The sequence below is a fragment of the Tenebrio molitor genome, chromosome 1, assembly GCF_963966145.1.
Source record: "Tenebrio molitor chromosome 1, icTenMoli1.1, whole genome shotgun sequence".
NCBI lineage: Eukaryota > Metazoa > Arthropoda > Insecta > Coleoptera > Tenebrionidae > Tenebrio > Tenebrio molitor.
Genome location: NC_091046.1, coordinates 38965753 through 38988537, shown reverse-complemented (window position 1 = coordinate 38988537; position 22785 = coordinate 38965753). Strand labels below are relative to the sequence as shown.

Sequence of the window (22785 nt, the reverse complement as noted above, 5' to 3'; positions counted from 1 at the left end):
TGTTATAGCGTAAGTGAACATTTTTAGTAACATTTATGTCAAGCAATCTATGAGTGGACAGAGTTTATCAAGTAATAGTGCAGTGCCACGATATACATAAGATCATATCATCATCATATCATGTGCAGTGCTAATCAACATAATTACCGGCGTCTCGCCTCCACATTTTGACTTTGTTGTGTTTTTATATTATGTTCTGTGTCAATGTTAAGGAACTTCCTCACGATATGACATGAGTATGATAAATATACCTTTTTGAATTTGAACTACCAATGTGTTCCCTAAATCCAGAATTTTTAAATTTTTATAAGTGGTAAAATCGATTTTTTTTCTAAACACCGAAGATTTCTTATAGCAACGGAGAGTTATAAATATTTATTAATTATCAGGGGATTCAAAATCTAAGAAATTCCTTTTTGAGAGGATTTCCCTTGCCATTCAACGTGGAAACGCTGCAAGCATTCGGGGCACTTTTCCAGATTCCGCATTATTATCGGAAATTTTCGCATTGTAAATTAAAAATGTTATTTTATGTTAAATTTTAATAAATAATTTCTTTTTTATTAATTTTTGTGTTATATGTCTGTGTTATATTGCGTGAATTTGGAACAGCTATATCTAAAGATATGGTTGCTTTTGTTGTTTACATATTTAAAATAATATATTATTTAAAATAATAATATACTTTTACCCTTGAATTAATTGTTATTAATATGTAGTTAATAATAGATATTTCGAGAAGTAGGCAACCAATAAAACGACTGTGTACAACAAGTATACATATGTGTACGATTAAGCTAAGAGACGTTTCGATAAAAGAAAAGATGAGGTAGTACTCTTGATTTGTTTTCTTGTTGATCACTCTGTATGGTTAGTTCGAATGCTTGTGAGTCCACGAGTTCGTTAAATATTTCTGAAAAACGGTTATCCGAGAAGAATCATGTTAAAACTTTATAGAATAGTGAAACTTTCATGTTCTGTTTGATCAATCAATTTGTTTTCAATTAAACGTGATTAGAATACGGTTGAGTAATTTAACCTTCTCTTAAAACAGCAAAAAAAAAATGAAGAGAGTAAGAATAGAAATACCTAATTTCCAGATGCGTCCAAATTTACTTATTCTTCAAAATGGCGTACAATTAAAGAATGTATTCAAATAAGAATAGAGTGCCCATGCCCATACACACGTTTTTTTATTACAGTCCGAACGGTGATAATTTGGACAAAAGTAAAAAGAAGTGTGAATATGATAATATGCCGATAAAAATGTTGCCTACAGGATATCAATTACTTTGATGGGAACTGATGACCACCCAAGAGAAACTTCAATTATACACAGTAAGCAAGACGAATCGGCTTACCTTTAAATTTCCTTAATGAGTACTTTCTTTCTTGAATTTTTTGGCGTCGACGTATAGCACGAATACCGGAACAGAATTCCTTAAATGACAGTGTTCCATATCCTTGAGGATCCAGTTCATTGAGAATGTTGTTAATTTCCTAAAACAATTCTTTCGTAATCACCTAAATTTGCATCAAGTTATGTAAATCGCAGATTATGCTTATTCAAATTTTTAAAATGTTACAATTGGTCGACATAATGTCACATTGAGTCTCTAATTTCGAACGTAATTCTCGTTCAACGTTCGCCGGCCATTGAATTTTCTAATTGCTTGATGTGCAATGAATGATAATTATTTCGTCTGGATAAAAAATGCACAAGCTATTCAAAAGGACAACAACGCTCTCTAATAATTGTCACACCAACTAACCAGCATTGAAGTAGATTTCATAAATAACAAGAACATTGGAGTTTGTACAGTGCGGGGTACAGTTATTGGTTTATAAGGTAAATGTAAATAAAATCACGACAATTATTGATAACGTAACAATCTTCTAACAATAAAATTACAATTATAACAAAAATGGGTAAACTAAGCTTTTGAAAGCTACTGACCAAAATAATGTAGACATTTTTTTATTTAAGTAATTAATTGAAAAATAAAACTAGTGTTTCTGAAGCTGTCCTCGCAAATATTTATGTAACATCAAAGACAGCTTGCAGGATCTTTTAAAAATATACAAATTGTAAGCAGAAATTTAAGAAGAAAATTGTTCATCCTTGAATCTTCAGTCGTTTCGAAGACACATATTTTTGGGGTAGAGAATTTAGTCTGACTGTCACTTCGAAAATATTTTTTAAAATGTTTACCTTATTATTTAAAAAGTTGTTTGTAAAAGAAGAAATCCTTCAAATATTCCAATGGCGTGTTTAATTTTGGGGAATAGGCTCTGGAAACAAAATTTCTGAAAACGTATAGTGTAGCTTTAATCATTCTAACAGCGAAGATGAAGAGTAGTGTTGGGAAACTTCAATAAAAAAAAGTGAACTGTAAATCTAGTCGTCGTTCTTCTCATTTCGAAAATATTATTTTTGTAAAATGGTATCAAAATGAAGTCATTTATACAGTAATTTGCGGGCGTAAATAATGCCTTTAGCGCCTTAAGGCCTAAAAGAACAACAATTAATAGCTATTTCATTTGTTTATTTTTTCAAAGCTTTAAGGTGAATTTAAATGATTTAGGATTTTACAAAAAATAATGTTTGCATTTCGGGGGTCAACGGCGATTTTGGCCCTTTGGCGTCTTTAATCCCTCGGCCCTTCGTGCCTCGTGCTTATAATTTCGCCGCGGGCCAAAATCGCCTCCTTCACGCCCTTAATACAAAAATATCTATTTACTACGATTATTTTACATTCTCGAGTGAAAACGATTTTTTTAATAAAATTCACCTAAACGTCAAAATTGACAAGTGACAATTTTTTAAGTTACGCCCACACGTTTATGTAAATTTTGTTTTTTACAACCGCCCCTTATTTCTTTTTTGTTGATCATTTTGTAGATACAGAATCATTTAAATAATCTAAAATTAGAATAAAAAGGCGATAGCATCTGTTATGGAAGGTTAGAACAAAACTGTTCTGATAAATTTAATCTCGTCTTTTTAAATTTTCCGCCAATATAAATTTGACTTTTTTCTTAAATCATTTTATTTTCATAGAAAACACGAATTATCACTACATATTTTAAATTTGTCCGTTTCCGTTACAGAAGTTAGAAGTTAGAAGTCAGAGTTAAGATAACTTTTGTGTTCAATATATTCATCGTTTCATTATTGGTCAGTGAAAGCAGCTATTTCCTGTCAACACAGAAGCTTTTTTATTTTTTATTTCTCTATCATTTTGCATAATACAGGTTCATCTTAGGTTTTGAATAGATAGAGTAAGCTGACATTAAATGAAGATCTAATTTTGCATTTTGCTATTTAGACGCATAAAAAGTAGACAATACAGAACACGTTCTGGGGTTAACAATGGTAAACACCGGCGCAAACATTTACAACATACCTACTTCAAACAAATATTTTTTCGTTTATAAATTAAATTGGAAGGAAAGTTTTACAACAAATGTTAATTAGGATTTATTTTGCCGCTACCTGGTTGGCAACATTAACTTCGCATCAGAATATTTGAATATATCGCAATTTCCTGTGACAAATCACTATCTCTCTCATTATCGAAAAGTGGAACCCTTACCCCATGTTTACTGCTTTACATTCCGTAAATCCTCCCAACTGGAAAGCGTTCTCTACACCGGATGTTAGTGTATATGAAGTAAGCTCATAACGTGATTCATCGAATATAGTAATTCTTACAACTCGTACCTCTACTTGCTGCATTTGCAACTGTTGTTTTTCCTTGCGCACTGCAAATGGTACCACCTACCTCAAGACGCACTACATACTTGGAAAATTATTAAATTGTCTTAAGAGAAACTTTACTAATAGCTGTCGTGCCAAAGCGTAATAGCTTACACGATTCTGTTGAGATAACTAGACTTGATAATTGCTCTATATCAAGGTCACCTCTACAGGAGCGTCTCGATGGTACTCCGATGCTGCCAAACGCCAAGAATAAATCCAGCACCCAAACAAAACAAATTTACCTGCAAATGGTCGGAGTGAGGCGCGTAACTGGTGGCGAGCTCCTGCAAATAGTCTATCTTAATCCTGCCAGTCCTGTCAGGATCGCACAGTCGAAAAACTGTCAGTAACTCTTTCATCGATAACACATTTGTCTGTTCACTGAACATCTTCATCCATTTTTTTAGCAATCGTTAAGCAACAATTGTACAATCACCGGACGCCTTGCCATAAAAAAGTACCATCGCGGTCGAATTCGAAGAACTATTTTGAGCGCGCGGAAGCGACTGGCTCCGTGTTCCACTGGGTACAGTATGGTACTACTATAAAAGTGTGCGTTTTCCGCACTGGAGGTGTTTCCGGACTTCATAATGACGGCTGTCCTTGCGAGAATAGAGTAAACAAAAATAATTATCGTGATATTAATAAAGCTAATCGTGGAAAATGATTTGCACGGCGGTAATAAACTTGCATCAAGTACTTGGAAAATAATTTTCCGAACGTGATTAGCGCTAGTTGGTTTAACTCGTCGCGGCACTGTTAATTTGTTGACTTAGTTCGCCGTTAACTGTCACAAGTGAAAAAAGAAAGGTATTTTTAGCCAGTCATAAACAATTGATAAATTAGGGCTAATTTGGTTCCAATCGGTGAGTTATGGCATCGATAAACGGTACTGTTACAATGACTAGCTAACAAGTTGTAATTTATCGATCCAAACTGTTGTTAATTTGTAATTTTGTTTGTTTTTATCTTGATGAAATCCAACGTTTTCGCTTTTTTTTTTCTTTCACTTTTAATGGAAGCAACTGATTTATTTTTTATGTTAGAAAATCGTATAATTGACGTTTCTATGAAAGAACAGATACAAATTAAACAATTAAGAGCTGCTTTCAGTGTGACCGTCAAGAATTGTGTTAATGATTTTTTTGCTGTATATTTTAAAAGAAAACTCGTGGTGTTAATTTGTAATCAAATAAATTTTATCTTCTCCGCATTGTTTTCAGCAAACATTATAATAACATTTTGGCTTAGAATTAATACGTATGCTAATTAACCACCAAGTTTTCTGAATATTTATTTAAGATGGATACAACAACCGATTAATGGCGCTTTACAAAAACTGATGAATAGTGATTAGAATATTTTAAAAATTAAAATAGATAAATACAGTCGGAAGTACCAAATTTGGGCCGTCAACGCCATTTTAAAATCTAATTCTGATGAGGTTCAGTGACAATAAATTAAACTGTCAAGAGTCTTTTTCAAAATTATTCAAAATCGCGACCTCAATTCACAATAAAGTACGAATCAATTAATTAATTAATTTTGTTCCGATACACATTTCATCAATAAATTTTGACAAAAAACATAATGACATATGACATTAAGGTCATACAACATGTAGGTTATGACCGTTTTACAATAGATCACTTGCCACTGTGTCAAAGGTTGACATTAGCGACTAAAATTTATTGGTTCCAACTGTAGATAATTATAATTGAGAACATGTAGAAAAGAAACAAATTAAATTAACGCTTAAGTCTTAAATTTTATGAAATAATTCCTGTTGTATTTTATATTCTGTTTTCCGAAATTAAACAATACGCTACTCGTAACAGTTATTTATAATAAAATAATAATTAAGTATGTACCTTTGTTTTACTTTATTTATAAAGAAAAAATGAAATATGTTGTTGGAGATCATTAGAAAATGAATATTAACTTACATTAACTGAACAAATAATTATATCAAATTGTTTGTCAAATCGCTCCCAATTTCCCAAAGAAACGTAAAACTGTAGAGAACTAGCTCTTGTTAAGTAATTTGAAAATATCCATCATAGATGGCGACAGCCATCGACAAATACTCAAACTATTTTAGCAGGACGCAGGACCACACCAGTGTGCCTCTTTCTTTTTTCTAGTTTATGTGTTTGCAAAACTTCTTAAGAGATACAAATCGGTGAGATGATCGCTACATTACGCGGTCGTTTTACTTGTACACCGTACAATGGAATGAAAATTTCACGTCATATCGTATTGAGAGTGGGTTCTTCACCGTGATTATTACCCATTGTGAGTTTTTCAGGTTAACTGTGTGATGTGTTTTTAATGGCTCTTGACGTTTTGCTGCTGCGTGCAGCCTTTTCTGTGCAAACCAAATTAGTATGAAAAAGAAATTAATTTTTTTCCAACAAAAGATGACGTTTTAATGGAAGTTGACCATTTCTCTACAATGGATATGCAAATATCTTTGACATTATTGATCAAGTGCGCTGCACGCTGTACAGTAGACTTCAATAATTCTTTCAATTAATCAAATTTCTTTTAACTTCAGCAATTTCCTTGAAATAAAATTGAATAGTAACTATCTGATTCATGTTTTTCCTGACACATCTCGTTCATAAAAGTGTACAAAATTGCCCTATCTTCGTAGTTAAACATTATGCAAATAAACCTTGTTTTATGTCGAATCCAAATTGACGTGTATCACCACTATGCATCGATTGTTCGGCTATAAATTATAAATTTCGATTATTACATAGGTTAAAAAAATTCTTAGATCTTAAAAACTGCACCCTTTGAAACGATTTCTTACTTATAAAGTTAATTTTCCACTACACAGCTATCCTTAAATAGCAACAGAAGATATAGTTTTTACTTTTACAGCACTATCTTAAAATAGTTATTTTCATATGGGTAGCGCTGTCAGATTACTTTTCAGGTATGAAGTTGAAATTTGAAGCACGAGGCGTTAGCCGACTGATGAAAACAGGCCGAATACCTGAAAAGTGACAGCGCACGAATATTGAATAACGTTTTTCGTGTTCGTTTGGGCAAAGTCTTAAAAAAATTAATTAATTGTAAATTTAGAGGTTATCTTTGACAGATGTCAAGTTAGGTATATAACCGGGAAAGTTTATATACATATTTAGTTATATGTATACCACTTTCCCGGTTATGTATCTCAGGAAACGAACATGAAAAGAAGTTTTTATATAGAATGAGGCTAGAACAAATCTTCATTAAACTAAAAAAAGTCCATTAAAGAGACATCTCAGAAACACTATACATTCTGTATTTTTAAGACCACGGAAGTTCTGGACAAGGGGCAGGTATACAGGGTGTTTCTGAAATACGTGTGTTAATTTTAACCAGTGAAAGAACTCGCCAATTTATGAAAGTTTTCTCTATAACATTTTGTAAAATTCGTAAAAGTATTCCAAGATTTTTTGCCCCATAATTTTTACCAAACGAGTCGCTTTGTGTGATTAACTAGTTTCTATTTTTTGTAACCATGAGAATCTAAATTTTGATTATTTATTTTTTTCTATAACAATGGAACTTTTTAACAAAGCTCTGTTTCTATCACAACAGAAAATTTTCGCCCTTACCCATAGGCGGGTATACACTTTGATGGTTAATTTATTCCAAATTTTAAATCAATTTGTATTGCTTTTTCGTAAAAATGTTATAGAGAAAAGTTCCATGATTTGGCGCGTTCTTCCACTGGTTAAAATTAACACACGTATTTCAGAAACACCCTGAATGTATGTATACGGTCTGTTAACAACAGTTAGCAACAGTACATAACTATTCGTTGAAAAACAGTTTCTTAATTGTCACATTTTAGGGTGTTTCTAAATGTAATCAAGTTTCAATTGTTGTTTTAACATATTCATCTGGAAGCACGTTTCTACAAAGGTACTGACAATCGACAGAACCCTTGCAGAGCTAGATGAGCCGAATGCTACAGATGCAGGAGCAAATCTAATTTCTTTTTGTTTGTTTCTCTTTGCTAATACTCGCATAAAACTCCTCCGTTACCATTAGCAGGCCCATGGCTTGTTTGGTAATATGTTTACATCTGTCTCCATTCTTCGCTTTTGGCCTCCACCCGGTAATCCCCATCTCTCTCAAGTCTTCCTCTACCTCTGCTTTCCATCTGATCCTCGGTCTACCTTTTCTCCTTCTCTCGACCATTCCACACCTTGGGATCCTTCCCTCATCCATCCTTTCCACATACCCTAGCCATCTAAGTCGTTGTATTCTTACGACCCCTGTTATATCTTCCGTTATCATTAAGCTAAGAAAAGTCAGCAGTCTCTTTTTAGCATTCCTCCCCCATTTGGGGAAAGGAGGCAGATTTAATGTGTTTCTTCAACATGAGCGAGCGAAACTTGAACATTTTGTTTTTCCGAGAGTGGTGTTTTCTGGTGCGGAGATTAAAATTGCGAAGAATTTGTATTCACCGCCCCGTCACTCCAGATACCTATCGAGGAAGGGGTGGTCTGCTAACCGCGCGGCCTCGCGTTCCGCAACCCCCTGTCCGGTCTTAATCTGGCTCCTCGAACCGGACCACCCCGACTTCCAGGTGAGATGCGCGCACGCCTCCAAGCCCGTCCTCCGGCAGCGGCGCGGCCCCGGCCCGCGTTCGGTCGGGGGTGGCGCTCGTGAAGTGGCGTCATCTGTGGGGCGTCGCAGGCAGCGACGGAAGGGCGCGACTGTGGTGGCAGGAGCCCTCAGTGTGTCCCGGCCGGCTATTGATTGCAGGAGCGCGCAGTGCTGAGCCACAGCCCGTGTGGTACCTGTCCTGTGTCCCGTGTGTTCACTTGGGGCGTCACCACATACACAAGAGTGACACAAGAGCAGGCCGTGACCGTGCGGTGATCGAGTTGTGGTGCGTGTTGTGCGAGATGTGAGACCAGCCCAGCTTCAGGACCGGCGCCGGAGGATCGGGGGCCCCACGCACCACCGTCCTTGCTGCAGGTAACGCGCTCCGCCGTCGATTAACGATCTCCCCCACGTCGTCGCCCCCATATCTGGGTCCCTCCTGTGGGAGCCGGCCCCAGCCCCGAAACTTGCGCCCCGCTCCTCTCTCGTTCGCCGTTTTAAGGCACACTGATCCGTAACGAGTTCGAGCTTGCACCAACCACTCCGCCACGTCCAACACCCGCACCTCAAGAAAGGCCGACGTTGAACACCTGTACGCCGCCCCGCTAAAAATAGACTAGTTTGTTTTTATCTCGATTTGGTTTTGCCCTAAATTTTCACTATTAATTGCTGCAGAAATTGCAGGAGACACGTGAAATTCCCGCAGGATTCCCGGTTTTGCTCTTTTCCAAAATGTTCGCTTGCCAAAAATTGTTGGGAGTGCACACTGAAGAACAGAGCCGCGACCCGGTTACGCCCTTACTAGTTATGTTTACAACCCTCTAACGCAAGGTTACGTTTGCATTTCATTTTTCTCTTAACACGCACTCTACTGATAAACTGACCGCCCAAATTGTCTCGAGGCCCCAAAATTTCTTCAAGTATTAATATATCCATTTTGGTAGTATTAATTTTACTAATTATAAAAAAGATGATAAAATTATCATTCATTTCTTAACTTTTGCTTTACATTTCCCAAAATTTAAATATACTAAATCTTGAAGATCATTTATTTGTACCTTTTACGATCTCTACAATATCTGCAAGAATTTAACCACAGAGGAGAGTGCCAGTTTTTAACAAAATTGTTTAACCAGCAATTATTTTTAATGCAAGGGAATTCATTTTTACAATCTATAGATTCCATTTTCTGAAGTATAATTTTTGTTAAATTGCTGATTAGTCAAATAAATTAAATATCCAAATTTATGAATACCCAAATTCTGAGTAGAGAAGCCTAACGTGCGAATGAGGCAACATACTTTTCTCTATAATGTTTATAAAATTATAATGAGAGTTAACAAGTTCAGATTAAAGATAAATGTTTTGAATTACGTTTTTCTGCTTTAGAAAGGTTAAATTAACAGATCATGTATCGCAGCTGAGATGAATACAATCTAATGTTTTTGTTAATTTTAGTAGAAATTTGAATTTTTTCATAGACGTAGAACTTCATGAGTTGTATCTTTTAAGGTACTCCATTTAATTGTAAGTTATAAACTCAGCCAACTGCGACCTCACTAGTAGAAGACCAATTTTGAATTTTGCTCCGCGTTGATGACATCGCAAGGAGTTATAAAAAGTTGTTCAGAATCCAGTTTCTCTGGACAACACAAAACTCGACTTGTATTTCTTTTTAATAATTTTTAATTGTTCATTTGTGTTTCATTATCTGTTTCGCAGTTTCCACGACAACTGAAAATTAAAACTTGAACTGTTGGTGGACATTGGACTATTGGACAACATTATTTAAAAAATCAAAATGCGAATTTTGCGTTGAAACTCCGCATATGATGTTGAAAAATTTTTTCTAATTACTTTTTTTGATGTCGATATCGCCAAGCAAAATACGGAGAATTGCCTTTATTTGAAAGGTCGGAGTCGACTGGGTTTAGAAGTTTAGAAGAATTGATCCAAGTACCACAAAAGATGCAACTTTTGAAGATCACCGACTATACAAAAAATGCAAGTTTTTATTCTTAAAAAAAATGAAATTATCTGACCGGCTTCATCTAAAGTGCGACACACCTTACATTATTTTATATTTAGTCGAGGATTTATATTTTTTCTTTATGGTGCGAAATTTTCCGAATTAAAATCAAAGAAAATTGTTGGATAATTTTAAAATGAACAATATTAGGTTTATCCGCAATAAATGACTCTCATTGCTATTTAAATTAATTATAAAAATAATATTTCGTGTGTAATTTGGGCTTTTTTGGCATGAGTGGGCCAGTGAGCGAGTGAAACGAGAGTTTTAAAGGTCCGCGAGTGCCAAAAAAAGCCCAAATTACGCAAGAACGAGTTGAATACAACGTTTTTTTGTTCGACGAGCCCCCAAAGGCTCTAAATCGCTGAAAATCTTTAAAATTAGCTTGACGTTTCGTTTTGACAAGTTGTCAAATTTATCAAAATCCGTTCACACAGGAGAAAATTCTCAAATTCTGACAGTGTCGAACAAAAAAAGAACTTTAATAAAAAAATTGACATAATTTAATATTTAATGAGTGAGCCAACTGAAGTTAGGCAACACACATTATCCAGTTGTCCAGAGAAAGTAGAGATTTAAGATTATTGTGAATGTGATTTGATTATTATTATTGAGTGATTGTGTGGATACCTAACAAAATTTACACAAGATAGTCAGTAAAACAAAATTTTACTGCTAATTTCTGTCGATTTACTGACTGACTATTTAACAGATTTAACTACTTATTTTAGTGACGATTTCAGCAAAAAAGTCGTTTTAATCCGTTTCATTGATCAGATTTTACTTGTTAAGTGAATAAATGTTTAGTTTTCATATTTTTCCAGAGCACCGATGGAAGTGCTGAGGTAATTTTGGCGGTCGGTGCATTAATTGGGGTTCCACCGCGACAAATGTAATTCTTTTGGCCGGCTGATCCGCATGTTAAAATAAGCCGAAAACAATGGGGCATTTAACACTTTAATTAACCGTAGAGAAAACACGAGCGTGAGCTTAACCCGGCAAGAATATTTTAATCGAGTAATTCCATTGTCTTCTTCGATAGGAAAACATTGACAATGGCGATACCGGCGCCTCCACCAAAAGCAAATTTACTTTCAATAACGTCCCACAATAGAGAGCAAAGCCGAGCTGTTTTCTTTTCAATGCGACACATTAAAAACCGATATATTCCGGGGCTTTATGCATCGGGCTTCTTTTGATGTGCATAATTCCACATAACAGTCCTTGTAGAGGGTGCTGCTCGTTCGAACACAAAACCTTGCTACTTGCATTACGACGTGGCATTTACGCGGTGTCGCTCGATAGTATTTGAAATTGTTGCGGGAAGGAGGTTCTGCAAACTGCAACGGATCCGTTTGCAGTTATGCGGTGTTTGAAATTTCAAAGTCCGCGTTGCACGCGTTATGACATATGAATAATGCACGGCCAGGATGAAATTATAAATCATGTAACGGTCACCATTACGAAGTGTTTGGCTACCCGATCTGCATGACAAATAAACAACAACTTAGCTGAGTTATTCTCGATTGTAACGTCAACGGTCGTTTTTTTAATTGGGGTTAGCACAAGGCTTGTTCGAGAGTCATAAACTCCCTGAAATGCTAAGGAGAGAAAACATGTTTCATAAATTTTATAAAAATCAGATAAGTTGTATTTTATTGGTTGGCTTATAACATTTATTTCGTTTTGTGTAATAAATTACTCAATATTTTTTATCTCCGGCAGTAAATTTACAAATTACTAATAACTTATAAATTGTTTCGGGGACATAACTTTGTTTTATTTGTTAATATTTATGTCGCTGAGTTGTATTTTATTCCGTCGCGATAACATCTAAGGACTTTGGGTCAATCCACAATTTTTGTTAATGTCACAATGTTGCAGCTTCAATGAGTACTTTTTATAAAACCGTAAAGAAAAGATTTCTACTGAATTATATTATATGTTTTATATTTAATTTTCCAGGACGTCCACTTTTAAGATAAAATAATATTTGTAAAAATATCTTTTTAATTAAGAACTCAAGAGAAACCCTGCACAGAGAGCTTTGCCTTTAATGTTAATTAATTTCTTCTGTATTTTTATCATTCAAACTATATTACCTTGAATGCATTTAGGTAACGTCAAATTTTTCATTTTAATTTTAATATTAAATATTATATTTTACGTTTTAAAACAGATTATTTGCACATTACAAATGTTAATGGCATAATGATTTAAGGATAATCAATTTAATTTTAATTGAGCTCAAGTTGAGACGTAGATATTCTTTTGAAAATATCCGATGATTTATCCACATTTTTGTTTATACATATTTTGGCAACACATTTTTAGGTTTTTTTTTAAATTTATTTTTTTATAATTTTTAATTTATTTAATTATAAAAATCATAAAAAATTTACTTTGCTAAACTGTCAGAACGTATTCTTTTATTTCAGTTAACATGTGGGGTAGCTTCATGAATTGCCAAACTATAGATATTAAATGTCATGTACATACTTAGCGAACAAGCAGTGAATGCATTCTTTCTTTTGAAAAACAAAAAATATTTTCGAATCAAACAACGACGACAGCTTTCCGGGATTTCTAAGTGCTGTTTCAGGTTTTTATTTTAAATGAATGGCTTAACGCTTAACGTATGATTAAAGTGAGGTTATACTCGTATGTATATCTGAAGGAAATGTCAAAGTATATCAACCAAAAATTGGGTTTGTAAAAGAGAGAGAAAACCACTGCTTGCTTGACCACACGCTTGTTACTGGGGGAAGAGATTTTTTTAATTCTATAGATTTTCTCTAAACAGAAGAACTTTTGAATATTTGCTTCAAGATTAATTTTTTATTTTTTCAAATACTTATACACTTTTTTTATTATTATTTTATAATGAAAACTTGTTTTTTGTACAGTGACGTAAAATTACAAAAAGTACCGGAATGTACAGTCATGTTCAAATAAATCTGGGACAATATTACATATTTATAAACTAACTATTTAATAAACTAACGAATAGGATATGAAATAAAATGTTAATTAATTAACTGCTCGAATTCACATTTAAAACCGAAAAAGAAATGTCCTACATTTATTTGAACATGACTGTACAACAATCGGTAATTATGAAATAGCAATTTGCTGGTTCTTTATTGATGGGAAAAATCGTGAAACAAGTTGAATTGGATTTTATTATCTACGATGAAATCTAGAAAACGCAAATGCGTGTCGAATATTTGACCAAACTTGAGGCGGGTTGGTTTGACTTTCTGTGGGTGTCTCAGGCGCCCAGTCATGACCGCAGTCCAGCGGTGGTAGAGAGAGGGTCCTGAAAAGCCACATTTGGAAATTGGAAATCTCTTCACCCACAAATTCAGTCAACAAGACAGAGAAAAAAGTTTCTCATAGTAGCAGAATAAACAATAAATGAAAGTAGTAAAATAAATAAGTAGGTACGATACAAAATATTTAATGTGTTTTAATTTTTCAAACATATTGTGAGGATATTACAAAATGTAAATTTTAAGCTGCAAATTGTTTTGTAATTTTATCCTCTAGAAGGCTATGAAATATATTTTTTTAAATTTATGTTGGCAATGAAAATGACATCGGCATTTTACAACTGACCGTTTAAGATTGTATAGGGTTATTATAAATGATTGTCCCATCGCAGTTGACGTGCAAAACCACACAAATTTTGGATGTGCCGCCAGCTTCGCAACGTTAGGCAAACTATAGTAAACTTTAGTTGACAGATTTCCACTACCGCCAGTATCGCCACCTCTCGGCGATACTAGTCTCACTCATGTTATGGAGGTTTGCGGCACATTCAACTACGTCATTACGCAAACTGCGATGGGACAATCATTTATAACAACCCTGTATTAGCAAATACAAAAATTATGAAGTGTTATAATATAAGTTATAAGCAATAAAGCAATACGATCATTCTCCATTTTCCAACTTTATACCATTTTGAAACTAAGTTTCATTCAGTATTAAATATTCTGTAAACGTTATCATTACTGCCAACATAAATAAAAAAAAAATATAGCGTTCTAAAGAATAAAAGTATTTGATCATGTGTTGTTAAATGCAACAGATATCTGAAAACTTCTGTCACTTTGTCACCGTTTCGAATTATGTATTTAGATTAAAAAAAAATACCAAAAATTTTGTCAACTAAAGGCTGTATGACACGATGCTAAATTTTGTAGAAAATTTGTTATAAAACGAGAGAGACCCTCGATCAGGACCAATGAACGATCAGGATCATAGCCAGTCTTTGTCATTTTTACAGAATTTTCTGTGAAATTTAGTATCTTGTCACAGTAGCTTTACTCGTAAGCTTTCATTTCCTAATTCTGTGTTGCATTTACTTTGCGAAACGTTGACAAATGTGAATTCAAATAATATAAAAGTCTGGTGCAATTATATCTAGAGAAACGTATCATTTGTGCCATAATTAATTCCCGCATACATGAATAATAATTTTTTTCCGGATTATATTTCCAAGCGTTGCCACTCCCTTCTGGTGGCGTAACACCCCGCGGAGGTAAAGTAGTGTGTGGTGTGAGTGCGACAAGCTTCCCGATTTTCAATGGCATCATCTAATGTATTTGGAATTCTTGCATTGAGTTTCCTTTCGCCGTAATATTTTACTTCTTCGCCGAATTCAAAACGTAATTTCATCGATAACGTTCATCAAAAGCAAACATTAAGATTTTATGGCTGATTCTAACATTTGAATATTTCCTCTTCCATTTCATCAAAATTACTATGTAAAGAATTGTATCGGTCATAAAATCTCGTCATTAGATTGCACGTATGAAATTGTTCGCTTTGTAATATAAATCTACTTTTACGTCACACAAAAACGATCATTTCGCCCTCATCACAAAATTAACGAGGTTTTCGAAAGAAACGCGTATTTTATTGATTGACAGTGATTTTTTCGCACCGCCCTTTTAACGTCTGCTTTAATGTTCATTTTATATTGAAAACCCTGTTATTAACAGAGAGAGGAGTTTATCGACGGCAGTTCCGGCTGAAATTAATATTTCGGACAGGGGAGGCCAATAAAATGTACCTATTTTACAAAATTTTTCTGCCATAACGATCTGTTTTCTTTTTTCCAAAAGTTTCGCCTGCCCTGTAGTATAAAAGTTTTTTTATTATTCGCCAGGCCACGCTTAGAAATGTTCCTTTACTGGTCGTAAACCTAAATTTCTTCTTTCATTTTGCCATTTAAAATACACATTCCTTTATTTTGGCTCTAATAAAAACCATGTATATGTTAGGCGTTAAATGACAATAATGAACGTTTTGCTAACAATTCCATTTCCGCGCACATGGGGAAAGTTGTGCAGTTTGCACGTTAAAGGCATTTTCTTTGGACTCGGAGGAAATTACCATATTTTCGACGACTTCGCTTTGAATTACACCCTGAATGGTAGCGGCCACTTCTCTAAAAGCATGTTTTTAGTTTTGGCTTTGTACGTTGTAGGTGGCCGCTTTAGTTCTTTCTCTTCACCACGATTGTTATTGCCGAGCTAGGAAACTATTATGGAACTCTTAATGCTGCGGCGTAAAGGGCTGTTCCCAGCTAGCGCACAACGATCGTTGCAGAAACAAAACACATTATTTCTTTGCCAAGTTATGCCCAACCTAGCAAAATTATCGCAATAAATTTTTTTTTGCACGCGTAACGATCTCCTTCAAATGCGCTGTCGGTGCGAAATTTAGCCCAAACCTGTTAACTTTTTAATTAATTTTCAAACATTCTCGCGATGTGATAAATTGTTTGTTCTAGTTACGATAAGTGACTTCTTTAATATACAAGTTAATCAATACTCAATTAATTAGGCATTGGCGTTTTCGCGAGGGATTAATTTTAATCAGCCACCACGACGTCCCGATACGGCGCTTAGACACCTGACGTAACGTACCTATTTTAAGGATGAACTGGAGTAACATTGAAAAATGGCGAAATTTGCTTAAAATTGGTACAATAGTCCTTTCATCCATTCTAAAGTACTGTGCCAAATTTAAAAAAAATTGGTCGAGGAATTTTAAAGAAATTACCTTTTAAAATTTCGGAATATTTTACACGTGTTCTTATGAGAAATGGAGCAATGGTCGCATAAAAATTGATAAAAAACATATTTCAAAAAGGCCAATTTTTCTTAAATTTTTCACACATAAAGCATCGATATCGTAGAATTTTCTAATGAATTTACAAAAAAAGTTGGTCGAGGATTTTCCATGTAATCGCTAATTACATGTGTAAAAACACGGTTTTTGAGGTTATGTATCTGTTTTAATTTCAATAAAAGTGAACAAAATGCATATAATTGACGTCGGTATGCAACATTACACTCATATCGCACATTTTACTGCAGTTACGTTAAGAACTTTAACAGAAATCAATGAAAATTGAAATTCAGTGTGCTTTTGTTTACTTTCACGTACAGTCTTAGTCAAAAGATTGTAAAATCACATGTAAGTAATTATCTAAATATCAAGAAAATAAACACAAAATTTACTTGCAACTCATTACAATTCGTTTCCAAAAATTAAAAACTATTTTTTCAAATATTGATTCCTCGTAATAAACGTTTCATAGCATTATAAGAATTCCGCAACTTTTTGCTGAGATTGTTACTCCAGTTCATCCTTAAATTAATTTATTAACCTTAGCACGCGCTTTTTTAGTTTTTAGTGTGCTACTGGAGTTTGTTGTTATGCTAGTCACTAAGTCACTTGCTGAAACTTGCATCCAGTACTCTCCTTTCCTTCCTTCTTATTCCTAACGTCTCCAAAACGTCCTTTGTTAGCTGCTCAAAATGAAATTAAATGTTATCCTTGTGTTAAATTATTTTCTGCATTACCTATGAAATGATTTCCTAAAGCACCACATATATTTTCGTGCATAGTTGCCATATTTATCCACAAACATTTTGAATCACCCAATAAGTATACATATTCAGGTTTTGTTACTCATCATATCAGGTGTTCATTTAAATGTATCCTCAAAGTAGACGTTGAAGAGTCGATTGTGAACGCACCACGAATTACAGATCCCGAATTAGCTGTTTAAATGTAACCCCACTTTTTGCATCGTTTGTGTTTTTACTCTGGAGACTGACAAGTGGTGCGTTCACAATCGACTCTTCAACGTCAACTTGGAGGATAAATTTAAATAAACACTCGACATTATTCAACATTTCTTTAGATTAAAGGAAACTTCCTTGTCTTCTTTTAGAATTTCTTTGTACCATTCGATGCTTAGTTACTTTTGAGTGTCATAAACTAAATCATGGGGCAATCCCAAGAACACCAAATGTTCCTAAAGCCCAAGTGATTGTGCAAAATGTTGTTAAAGCAGTCACACCAATGCTCAAGGTACTTGTTATAGTTCTGTAGGTGAGTCGGTATTTATGTGGTATTTACTGTTTGTTATTCTTCCTCATTGTCTGTTTTCTTCAGGTACTATACTTGGGCTAACCAACAGATATAGTAATAAAACCGCCCCCTAGTGCCCGCGTATTGGCGTATTGGCTTATTCAAAACGTGCGCAGATTTGCGAAAGCCTGATATACATCCACAAAAATAACTTGACGGTATCCGGCATCTCATTCGTTTTAACCTCGCTTCGGGAGTTTGACCACGTGTTTATGTTTGTTTGTTTTCCTTGGCATTTTTCGATTTGTATTACAAATAGTTTTTTTTCAAGACTTTTGGTTATCTATTTGTTAGAAAGAAGCTGTTTCATTGTGAAACAGGCTTCGGCGTATATCGTTCTACGCAACTAGGCCACATCCCCTTTTTTTTATTACTAATTGTTGGTTGGCCCAAGTATAGACTTCCTCCACGTAAATTGTCGCTAAGTAAAACCTCCTCAAACTTAAATTTATTGTACCAGTTTTAAATATGTAGTTTGATCAGGATTTCTTGATACATTGCTAAAATCAGAACAGAGCACTTCGATCCATTATTTTATTTTGCTGTAAATCCTATTACACGTTTGTTTCGTAACCTATTGAACTATAGACGCAACTGAAATATTAGTTTGCAAGCATTTTCGATACAATCTACATCAGACAATCTTGGCAAAACGAACGTTGGTACATATTTGCAAATAATCAAAGAAACCCCTTCCGAAATTGGCATCTGCTTGGTTGAGTAATTTGTAAATCTGGAGCCAATTTGCGGGTCGTTACGGCTTCGCCGCTCCACTCTGGGAACCCCCGATATGTGTATGTGTCGCCATCGAGGTTGATGGCTCGCGATACGAGTAATCAGAAAATGATTTTGTTGAGTTGTGTGGCTTTTCCGCGTACATATGAGGAGCAATGAACACTTTACGAGGCATTCTGTCGATAAAGTCGAGGTCCTTGGCGAGTTATTCGTGTGAGCGCACAAAATGCATTGTCGTCCTTTGAATATCGGTTTAGTGCATATCGGCAGACATGAGTCAGGGAAAATGCGTTCCTGCCGTGACTGTGCCGCTTTTCAGCTCTGACCTTCCCGCTATTCCTGCTACCTGCAACTTACAATAACGACTGCAGCAACTCGTCACGCTTGAATTAGCCGCTTTAATTAAGTTTGCAGGCTGTTCTTGATAGCGAGTTACTGGATGACGGTTCAACACAAAATTTTAACTAATTTATAGAGTTATTAAAAATTTCGCCTCGTGCAGACACGCTTCACTGGTATGTTTTAATTAATGCACGTTTTAGTGGCTGTTTTTTGCACGTCGGCAGCCGCGATGCTTATCGATGAATCTCGGGAATGGGAGGATTGTGTCAGACTTGGTGCATGCTCGCGTTCTGCATCCCTCCGGCTTTGATCGTATTGACGATTCGCTTCCAATTAAATCTGAAATTAATTTTGCTAAATATGTCGTGGCTGGATGCACATCCGGGGTAATTTAATTATTGTATTCCGGTTAGATGTTTCGTGATTGCGGAGTTTTTGAAAAACGAGCCGGGGCGGATCGTGTTGGAAAGTTTCAATTATGAATGAGCATCATCTGCATTTTAGCCGGACCTGTTGACCTGACTCTGATAAATCAATTAATTATGTCACGTGGCATTGGCAATGGCTCAACTATTGCAAACAACTTGGCCCCGTTCGGGTCAAACGTATTGAAATTCAGAGCGAGTGCACCGGCACCGGGCTCCGCTAGTTAATCCGCAGTACTGAAATTCTGACCTTTTACGCTCTCCTCGAGAGTCTTGTCAATTACATGATTTATTTTCTATACAGGTGTCCCTACGTTATGGGCTCTAATCTGAATACAAAGTTTTCCAAAGAAAAAAAGTTGAGACCAGGAATAATATCATTCTATATCGTATGTGCTTGTGTTTATATGATGTCAAAAGATTTGCCGCCTTTTCTGCATTTGTAAATTTGATAGACTACGTCCACTGATAGAATGCATTTTTTTAAATATCCTTAGATAACAAAATCCCCAAACCATAACATTAAAATATTAAGAAAGTATCATAGATTGTGTTGGTAATATCTTGAAGCATTCGCGCCACTGATTCTCATTGGTTGTTATAAAACCCACGCGAAAAATAAATTATATGACGTTTTAAATTTGAAATTGTCAGTGCTGTCAAGTGATTTAAGCATTTAGATTTGCGATTTTTCATCTTTAGAGCTTTGTTTTGCGTTCCTCTGGTTTTAAAAGTTATTAGTTTTGATCGTGTTGCTGTTTTGATCTCCTCCGTTGCGATTTTTTTTGATTTCTTTGAATTTGTGAAGTGAGTGCGTGCCTCAAGAATCTAGCATAATGAACACTTTAAGTGACATTACAAACATCGAAAATGATACAGAGGTAATTTTTCTTCATGCATTAAATATTAAATAATCTCTTGTTTGTTTTAGCCATTTCCGAAAAAAGCTGGATATTTTCATTTCTGTACCCAGCTTTTTTCAGAAATTCGAAAATGTATTGTGCGTTGCATTTTTAAATCCATCGGGCACATTATCACTCTTGAAATACCCTGTATTAATAAAACCTAATATATTACCCCTGCTATACAGAAGTTTTCTTTCGTCTTTCCTAAGTGCAAACATACAGAATAATAATAAAACATCACGTGTAAACCTGTTCTTTCATTTTTTTAAATTTCGCGCCGGATCTATTTCTTATAGCGTAGAGTGAACATTTTTAGTAACATTTATGTCAAGCAATCTATCAGTGGACAGAGTTTAGTTCGTATAATTTTATTCCTCACTTTGGTCACTTGTTGTAACCATGTTCAATTTCCTTCAGTTGCTTCAGTCTTCACTGCTGCATCGTCTGGAAAATGAATACTACGAAGATGCTCTTTTAATTGTAGAAACAAACAGTATTGAAGACAAATCTGGCGAAATCTAGTTTGTGTCAACATTTTTAAATTAGCATTGTAGACAGCAATCACGGAAATCTATCTCTTTTGAGTCGAAGTGTTTTCCTAATCCAACAACCATCTTGTCTGAAATTCGGCATTCCATAAGAATTCCAAAAAAATTGATATCATAACCTTTTCTCCTGAAGTGACACTGTCGCGGACGTTGTGAACATACTCCATACTCTAATTCTGGACCAAAGATATGTCTCCAAGTTTGATCCACTACATTTTCTTTAAGAAATCTGTTTGGGTCTTGGTTAATTGTCGAATGTTCTCTTGATCTTCTCCCTCTTCCTTGCAGAAATGCTACAACTTTTTAACATAAATTTCACGTCCTTCGCGGGGAATTAGATTGTTGATCAAAGCAGTGTTTTCTTGTGTCGCAATTAGGTGTGGTACTTTCAGAATCTTGCGACTCTTCACAAGATGCTCTGCCAAGTTTAAAATCTCTGTAACAGTTAATAACATTTTAAAATGAAGACTCGGCCTTAGTAATCTCTTCTGTGACTGATGTACTTCCTAGGGGAATATTTTTTGTTACTAAAATATGTAGCTTGAACTGACAAAGTCGAAATAACTGTTTGCTTCAGTTATAATTTCATTAGTTGAGTAAAATCTTCTTCTCGTTTACTTTGGAAACTAAAGATGTCAAGAGAATGTAAAAAATAACACAATTGAAAACATAATTTGTCGATTTCTTGACAACTTTTTTTGTTTCATATGAAGCCCTTGTTTGCTAATCTTTTTTCTTCAATGATTCCAAAAAAATTTGAAAGCACTCAGCTGTGATGTTCTTCCCAATTTCCTAATAATTAATGAAGATATTTTCTTTAGAAACACAACTGAAGCCACATCTTGCCAATAGATAATATTGTGTCTTTTCGCTTAACTATAAGATCCGTCAACTTTCAGTTTTCCTGTACAATTTATTGTTTTGAGAAAAAATAAGACTTCCCAAAAAGTTTTTAAGTAAAATCTATCTTTATTTTGAATACTGAATTGTAATGAAATTTCTTTTGAAAAGTGAAAATAAGAGCTTTAATATAGAGTGATAAACTGATAATGACTCCGGCGGAATTGAAAATGCAACCCACAATACATTTCCAAAGTTAACGTCATTATTTTAAATATCGTATTGTTTTAAAATGAAATTATGAATCGATTATGGCTTTGCTTCCAATATAGTATATAACGGTATTAGGCCGATATGGGTTATATAACAGACAAGGTTGAGATATTGTAAAATCGAGGCGGAGCCGAGATTTTATAATCAACCGAGTCTGTTATATCCATATCGGCCGTATGTTGTTTTATAGTTTTCTTTATATCAATAATACTTAACATTTAACGATGATTTATTTGTAAGACTGACATTTCTCTTTACTTCAAAAATTAAATTTAGTTGTCGTTTGTGCCGTAACTGTAGCAACGGCAGCAAAAACAACGGCCTCGGTCTGATAATTTTGAATAACGGCCTAGACTGTTATAGGTGTCATATCAATCAAGAGTACTGATAAATCCTAATAACAGTATGGTATAAAGAAAATTTTATTTGTCACAACTGACATTTACGAAAAAGTTAAAATACGACGATTAAAATGTATGTAAATGTATGTAGTAAAATGTATGTATTCGAACGATGGGAAAACGGACATGATTCTGATTTATGGCGAATTTAATAAAAATACTTATGACGTTGCGCGTTAGTGCAGACAATAAACATTTTCCCAAAAACTCTTCGTTTTTTCACAACTTCATTTTACCAAGCGAATGACTTTTATGTCAAAATTTACGAAACTGCACAGTTAACTATGTTTTATGTTTTTTAAATCAAAAAACAAATATCCACGTTAACTTTGCAAATGTATTGTGCATTTTCAATTCCGTCGGGCTCATTATTACTCGTGAAATATTCTGTATATTAATAAAATCTAGTTGAACATGTGTTTCGTTTTCTGATTCCACCAGGCGGACGGCTGGAG

At 34.6% G+C, this 22785-nt stretch overlaps 2 protein-coding genes across 12 annotated transcripts in view; one reads left to right on the top strand and one right to left on the bottom strand.

Annotated features, from left to right (window-relative positions):
* The window catches only part of nuf (rab11 family-interacting protein nuf), a 46044-nt gene extending 41830 nt beyond the window's left edge, over positions 1-4214 (bottom strand). For 2 of the 3 annotated variants that reach the window (XM_069040724.1, XM_069040732.1), the window contains exon 1: positions 1362-1382. Coding sequence is in view for 1 of the 3 variants with exons in the window: in XM_069040718.1 (XP_068896819.1) it covers positions 1362-1500; positions 4006-4158 (292 nt within the window). In the remaining 2 variants the exon portion in view is untranslated. Of the gene's footprint in view, positions 1-1361; positions 1501-4005 lie in introns of those variants that run through there. The other variant, XM_069040718.1, reaches the window with a different exon arrangement.
* A 4325-nt stretch (positions 4215-8539) lies between these two features.
* Positions 8540-22785, top strand: part of Glut1 (Glucose transporter 1) — a 201663-nt gene continuing 187417 nt past the window's right edge. For 3 of the 9 annotated variants that reach the window (XM_069039699.1, XM_069039663.1, XM_069039693.1), the window contains exon 1: positions 8544-8752. The gene's annotated coding sequence lies outside the window, so the exon portion shown is untranslated. Of the gene's footprint in view, positions 8753-22785 lie in introns of all 9 variants that reach the window. The other 6 variants (XM_069039683.1, XM_069039646.1, XM_069039672.1 and 3 more) reach the window with 5 other exon arrangements.